The sequence below is a fragment of the Takifugu flavidus genome, chromosome 1 (genome assembly GCF_003711565.1).
Source record: "Takifugu flavidus isolate HTHZ2018 chromosome 1, ASM371156v2, whole genome shotgun sequence".
Lineage (NCBI taxonomy): Eukaryota > Metazoa > Chordata > Actinopteri > Tetraodontiformes > Tetraodontidae > Takifugu > Takifugu flavidus.
Genome location: NC_079520.1, coordinates 3,990,452 through 3,997,781, shown reverse-complemented (window position 1 = coordinate 3,997,781; position 7,330 = coordinate 3,990,452). Strand labels below are relative to the sequence as shown.

At 43.6% G+C, this 7,330-nt stretch overlaps 1 protein-coding gene across 1 annotated transcript in view; it reads left to right on the top strand.

The window, feature by feature from the left end:
* The first annotated feature begins 4,192 nt into the window (after nucleotides 1–4,192).
* col18a1a (collagen type XVIII alpha 1 chain a) overlaps nucleotides 4,193–7,330 on the top strand; it is a 50,607-nt gene continuing 47,469 nt past the window's right edge. Inside the window, exons 1-2 of the mRNA XM_057032237.1 lie at nucleotides 4,193–4,438; nucleotides 4,529–4,599. Of these exons, the coding sequence (XP_056888217.1) occupies nucleotides 4,428–4,438; nucleotides 4,529–4,599 (82 nt within the window). The 5' untranslated portion in view covers nucleotides 4,193–4,427. The remainder of the gene's footprint in view (nucleotides 4,439–4,528; nucleotides 4,600–7,330) is intronic.

Below are 7,330 nucleotides of genomic sequence, written 5' to 3'. Positions count from 1 at the left end.
CATACGTCTCCCCAATACTGTTCTTTGCTTTGCATATGTATTGACCACTGTCCTCTATGGTCACCACAGTAATGATGAGGTTGTAAACGTTTCCATCTTCGAAAACCCTGTATCGTCCTTGCAGATCAATCTTTTCATTGTTGCGCTCCCAGATAACAGCGGGCCTTGGGTCACCGCCGATTTGACACTTCAGGACTGCATCAGCTCCGCTTTGCACCACCACAGGTCTCGGATAGGCCAAGAAACGCGGTGCACCACCAAATACATCCATTTCTCGTTATTGGCACCTTCAGCAGTCCAGGAAACTAATAAGTGGGTTTAATTCACCGTGGAAAGACGGTCCAAGTTGTGCACTGCAGATCTCTGAAGAAGAAAGAAAGAGAGATTCATTTATTGTTGGATGTTGCGCTTAGATATATAAACACGTTCAGTCAATTTAGATATTATAACATAAATATAAAATATGGGAAAGGACTGTAAATTTTGCTTTCACAATTAACAGCGTTGGCATTTAAATACTCAGCCTCTGACCCCTCTAGTGCACGTGTGTCACCACAAGATGGTTAGAGCTAATTGAATTAAATCTGTCTGTGTGAGGGAAAAACACAGGCAGCGTGAGGGGACGCGTCCCGGACTTATTGCAACAGCAGCCACAACACATAGCCAGTTCAGCTGGTGCTGTATTTCAATGGGAAAGTGCTTAATATAGCACATCCTAAATAAAGGCATGGGAGGGGGGGTTGTGTCAGGTATCACAAAGAAGGCTCTGAAACCTACGTGTTCACACAAACACAGGTTGGTCGCAGTCTGTTCACCCTAGAGACCTTGTGGTCAAAATATGCCAAGCGTCTGTCATACCCTTCATTGGCAGATCCCTTCGGGGATTTCTTTCTTTAAATGTCACAGAATAAATGTTTAGCCACCTACTGGTGAACACAGGTTAACATTTGCCGAATGGTTTGTATGAAAAAGGATAATGCCAGATATCCCTCATGGGAACTTGCTCTGAGGCCTCGTTCCAAAATTATTATTCAGAGAAGAGCCATATATTTCATGTCAAAAAATTGGTGCAAATGGAAATCCATTAAAAGAAAAAGGACTGATAATATTTGCCATAATACTGCATGGCACATTCAATTTCAGTTTTAGTTTAATTTTTGGTTCTTTTGTCTTGCAGCCTGTTGTTAAAATAACTGAATTTGAATTTAATTTTTAAATGCTTCTTAAAAAGCTGCTGCAAAATAGAATTGACATAACTCCTAATATCTGTCTAATATATATTCACTCTGCATTTGAATATATTTCTGTCTAATATATTCAAATGCAGCGTGGAAATTGTCTTGGCTATTCCCAATGGAGGTTTAAAGAGAGGAGATTAACCCCTGTGTTTACTTGTCTCATTTAATTGGAATGACCTCTGCCCCTTGTCAAGTTGTGCTACGTACCCCCCTCACATGACCTACCTCGCTTCAGTCGCGGAGAATGACCGTCAACATACATTCCGCACTTGTAGTCTTTCTTTCGAAGTAAAAACGCGTTCCGCTCCTCTCGAGAAAGCTGAGCGTCGTCACAGGGCGGCTTTAGTGTGGAACATATGGCCTCCTTAGGCGTCCCGAGCGACGCTCCGGTGCGTCTTTGCAGTCATTCGTCAGGGCGGCGGGATATGAGGCAGAACAGAACTAGGGAGAGAGGTCCCCCCAATCTCTGTGTCGTTCAGGACACGGACACCCCAACTGTCATTGTTCGGTGAATACCGTTAAATGCTTTTGCAGCTGCTGCTGTCCCCTAAAAATACTAGCTGCCTTGATGACAGCAGTGAAGATAAGTCGGGCACTTCCATTCACTTGCCAGCAAAGACTAAAGATAGTTCAGGTGGCCAGTGGGCACTGCTGAGCTGCTTACTTGAAGCTCTGCATTAGAAGACAAGAAGTTCTGAGAAAATAAGAACGGCATTTTAACTTCCATTTTACAGTTTTGGTTAAATGACTAGAGCGATGTGCGGTACAGTAGCTTCCTAATGATCCTGATAGAAGATGTAACAACACTTTGATGTGTCTTGTAGCTGCTGTGCAAATAGGCATCATAATTATTGTAAATACTCAAATATGTTGCATTATAATGGGATGGCTGATTATGTGCCCAATCACATCCAAACCACAGGTGATTTATTTTTGAAGTTTATTTGTAGAACACTCGGTGTTTTATAGGAGCCAGCGAGCCGTCTTTTCGCAGTAATACAGTGACTGGACAGCACGTGGGCCTGGATTTTTCAATGTGTGAGGCTGTTGTGTGATTATGAGACCTGATCTCGGCATGGGCTGCAGAGTCCCTTCAGCTGTTTGGTGGCTCCACATCCCAACGCCCCCTCTCTCCTCCCAAGATTTCAGCTGTTGGAAGTAATCTGATATAACCCGGAGCTCTGGAGCTGGTTATAAAATGCTTTGTGCCTGAACAACTGAGTAACAACTCAAAGAGTTGTTATTTTGTCAGAACACACGTGTCCTGAACAGACAACAAAATATATGAAATCTCACTTTTTTTCTTCTAAATTTAAACATCTATATTCTCATTATAGGCCATAAAGAGCAGTTTTTATTTGAAGACCAGCTCGGAGCCCAAGGCATGAGTTAGCTAATTGCAACTGGCCACTTTAAATTCCCTAGATAAATGTCACATATTAGTAAAAACCTGTCCCATTGATCCAAAAAGTTAAAATTCCATTGCATTAGGCAGATAATTACTATTACAGAGGTAGAACAAGTTGGACCCCTTTACACCACCACACAGAACAATGAAAGAACAACAGAATGCTGTTCTGGTCTTTTGTTTGTGGGTCTGACGTCAGGAAGGTTGAGATGTAATGAAGCAAATCTTGACAAGTTGTAGGCAGGAAAATAAACATTGTGTTGTGAAAGAATTGAAACCAAAGTTGCCTTTATGATGCTCTTATGAGATGTCAGCAGAGATGTCTGATTCAATTACTAAACACCTTTTTCGTTTTATTTTAGTTGCCATTAACAACGGCAACAGAAATGTCTCACTCAAAAAAAATGTCTGCATTTTGTCAGAATGTAATTTATCTTAAGCTTTCAATACTATGCTGTTGCAAACACGATATATTACTCAGTGTCCACACCTCAGTCATTTAACAGTCAGTTTTACCTTTCTTTACCCTGACATTGGAATGCTGGCAAAAGCAGACGTCCACAGAGGCCTGGACGTGTTCAGACAGTAGCCTAGAGGCCAGTGAATATATGTGCACCGAAAGAGAGCTCTGTCCTCATCCTCGCAGGCGACCATAAAGAAAGGCGTAGTAGTAAGACAGGGAAGTCATAAAAATGTCAAAAAGAGTGGATAAGAATACAGAGGATTGGGAATTTCTTTTTTGGTTCAACATTTTAGCAAAAAAAATCACCAGAGGAGCCAATTTACTAAGAAATAGGTGTCAAATTACAGGTTTAACATAAAATAAACTGCAAAGAATCGACAACGCTGTAAAGAGTGTAAAGATGAATAGATCGGATCAGACGTTTCTGTTTTAATACTTAGACGGAAACTTAATATTTCCCTCTAGTGGTTATCATCCGTAAGTGCAATGTGGATTAACAGTTTTTATCCAAATTAGAGATCACTTCGGTGAGAGATCACTTCAATCAGGACCAGTGGCTGAGACATGAGTGTGATTAAATTGTATTTTCCTCCAGTTTTTAAAGTTACATAAGGAAAGGTCTGTAGTTAAAATTATCCTTTGGACTATTTAATGTCACTGCATTAAAAACTGAATGATTCTTATTTCCTGAGCGAGAAGTCTGATCTTCTGGCACATGTCTCACCCCTCCAACCAAGAAGGCAAACATCATCGGGTCAAGTCCCTTCTTGTGAAAAGCTCTGCGGCTCAAGAGCCTCGCTGGCTGTGTCAACTGTGCGTCGAGGACAACCAGCAAGTGAATGAGGATTTCCCGGTAGAAGACTTTAGTTTGCACAGCTCTCCTGGAGTTTTTCAAACCATTCACATCCACTCCAGCCCCTGTCAGCTTTCTCACATTTGCAGGAAACACACACACACACGCATCTTTGTGATTATTTATTTATTTATTACAAATGACCCCAGACAACTTGTGGGTGTTCCTGTAGGACCTGGCGGGCGCGCCGCCCTCTCTCTCTCTCTCTCTCTCGCGTGTGTGTGTGTGTGGTGTGTGTGTGTGTGTGTGTGTGTGTGTGTGAGAGAGAGAGAGGGAGAGGGAGAGAGCGCTCCTGCAGGTCGCAGCTCGCTCCCCACATTTCTGGCGTTTGCAGCGCTGCGCTGCGTCTCCATCAGCTGTTGGCCGCCTGCTCTGATCACGCCGGAGCCAGGAAAGCCTATTTCACTTCGCGCTGCTTCCCAGCGGTCCATGTAGACTCTCCACTCACGGTCAGGGGAAGAAGAGATGAAGATGAGGTACTTTCCCCGTGTGCTCGTTGTGTCTCGCAACTTTCTATCGCATAAAGCGACGCAGTGGTGAGTGTACTTTGCTTGCTGCTCCTGCAGGTGTGCACGGCTGCAGCGGCTCCTGTGCTGCGTCCTAGTGGTGATAGGTCTCGCTGCCTCCCAGTGGCCAGGTAAGAAGCAAAAAAAAAAAAAAAAAAACCGCGGACAATTGCAGCTTTTGCTGAGCTTTTACAACATGTCCGGTGTTTTCAGCGCTTTGTGCACAGTGATACACCAAAGTCATACAGTGAGAGAGGAAATGTGTCTACATGTACCTTAATGGGAAGCTGCTGGATCTCCAGTTTAGCATTCAGATAGCTGCGGCTTTGTGAGGCCTGATACACAAAACAAAGTCAAACTTAACTTGAACCCGAAGTTTAAGTTAAGATGCTGAGCTGCTTCTGTCTTGTGTCTCCTCGCTATATTTTCTTTGCCCACTTGTCACTCCTTTAAACAGACAGTAGATCATCTCTAATTCGCATACTTAAGGTGCACGGCCACAGCTCAGTCAGCACCAGAGGCAACATTTAACTTTTAACAGTGTTAACTCCACTGTTCTCTTGCTACCGTTACATAACATTTCAAATAAACACGTGGATGTGTTTTTGGGATGTCGGACTGGGATGATATTTATCTATTCATAAACTCTGTGTGAGTGTAAACTGTGATGACACATGGTTCCAACTGCAGTTTGTTTACTGTGACAAGGTCGGGGCAGCTCGGAGATTGTTTACTGGCTTTCTTAAGTCCAAAGTCCAGAGTGTACGCAACACTGCCCACTTCAGTTGTGCCTTCTATGTCTGAGTACTCTGTTGTTTGTGTTGGCTGCGTCTGTAAATGCCGAAAGATGCTTTTGCGCACAGCAGGACTCTGAAGATTCCAGAAGTTTTCTTAGCGCAGCAAAGACGCACACAAGCAGGCAGTGGTGTTTCAAGAGTCTAACGCTCTCTCCTTCCCTGAATAATTCATCTCAGGGCTCCTCTAATGTTCTTATCGTTTATTGAACGCTCAGGCGCACAGCTCGCTGCCAGCAACAGGGAAACTGAGATGACGGGGAATTAATATTTGATTGATCGTAGTCACCAATGGCAACACTGTGTATCTTAAGAGTTTAGGACTTTCCCCACCTCCTATGTGTGCATGTGCGCGCGTGTGCTCCCAGGTGTAGAAAGGCGAGCCTCTCAAGGCTCAAAGACGGTGGCTTTGGCTGCCTGCGACATGCTTGAATTAGGTCTGATTCAGTCCCAGTCCCTGGCTGGGTCAGGAATCTATTGTCATGTGATCTTTGACATGCACCCAGCGTGGCTTTGCCTTGAGGGGAGCAGGCCGACGCGGGGGCAGGGGACCGGCTGAAGGGGGACCCCTTGCTGTGCCTTTTAATGGCTGAATTAGATGCCACATTAAAACAAATCACAGCTGGTTTGAGGTTTTCTTCTTTTCATGGACATGAGGCTTTCAGGGTGCTGGGAAAGGATAATGAAACATTTTCTGTAAATGCCTTTGTTGCTGCATTAGAGCACGCGGAATGTCCTCCGGTTAAATTGCTTCAAACTTTTTATCTGTGCAATTGTTGACTCTGAGTTTAGGCGCACCACCTGACAGGGCTGTTTCTTGACCTAACTTACAACAATTAACACAGATTTAAATGCACAATCAAACATAAACAAGATGCATCTCACGTTACATATCGAATATTGGTGTGAAAATATTTCAGTATAAATCCAAATGGCAAATATGTGCCATGATTCACATTGATCTGGCCAAAAAAGAAAATATGTGTTTCTTTTTAAATAAAAATGTGCATTTTTAACATTTTAAAACCCCACATAGGGAGAACGCATGGTTTCCTGTGGCAAGTGGTGCCACTGTTAGGATCATTGTTACCTCTCAAATGAAATAAATGGACCGACTGTGCACAGATTCTGTTAACTCAGTGAACCTTGTGATGTCTAATCCCTGGATTTTCTAGTCCGTAAACCTACTTATTCACCATCGACGTCTGCGGAGGTGCCTCATGTGGAGGCTCAGCGGGCCTATCTGCCATATGTTTTGTAAGCAAGCAGCATTTAAAAGGTCATTAGGCCCACAGTTTACATCTGCAGGGCTGTTGGGACTGCCGACGTTAGCTTACATTTTTTGGTGCATTTGTGGGTGGGGGCCATTTCAGGATGTCAAGTGGACATCGGCACCGCTCTGTCTGATTGATGAGACTGACACTTCCACTCTGTGTTCATGCCGGTTTGTCATCTGTCAGTTAAGATGAAAGTTGGGTTGCGAAGTCAATCTCGGGTTTTAAGAACCGTCTTTGACAGGTGCATCAGCGCAGATAACATGGCAGCGACGAGCAAAAACATCTTACAGGAAACGCAGATATGGTTTAGTTTACTTTAGCCCGTGTGTGTTTTGTAAGAAGACCATGGTGGTCCTTTGTGATGACTTAACTCGGAATATTTGAAGAGGGAGCGTCATCACACGTGCAGATTGACTCAAATTGCATGTACACATTTCAAACACTGTCTTTTCTTGGTCTATTTATACTCTGGTGCATCCGATCTACAAACACTCCTTCAGAATTTACATCTTTGAAAGGATTACGTAATCTGGCAGCTTTCTGACTGAACAGATCAGAATAGAATAAATTGAGATGACGGTAAATAAAAGACGATCCTGTGAGCTGTAATCTGGTGCATCGTTTCTGCTCGGATGCAGATGTGCACTCACCGTGCACTTGATGTCCAACCACCTTTGTGGTTGAATCAAAATGCAAGCAGGGAATCATTTTAGTCCCTGACTAATCTACCTGCTGTTTATCTACGCGCCGACAGCAATGCAACATGACTCCTTTCGCAGTTGTCCTAACCT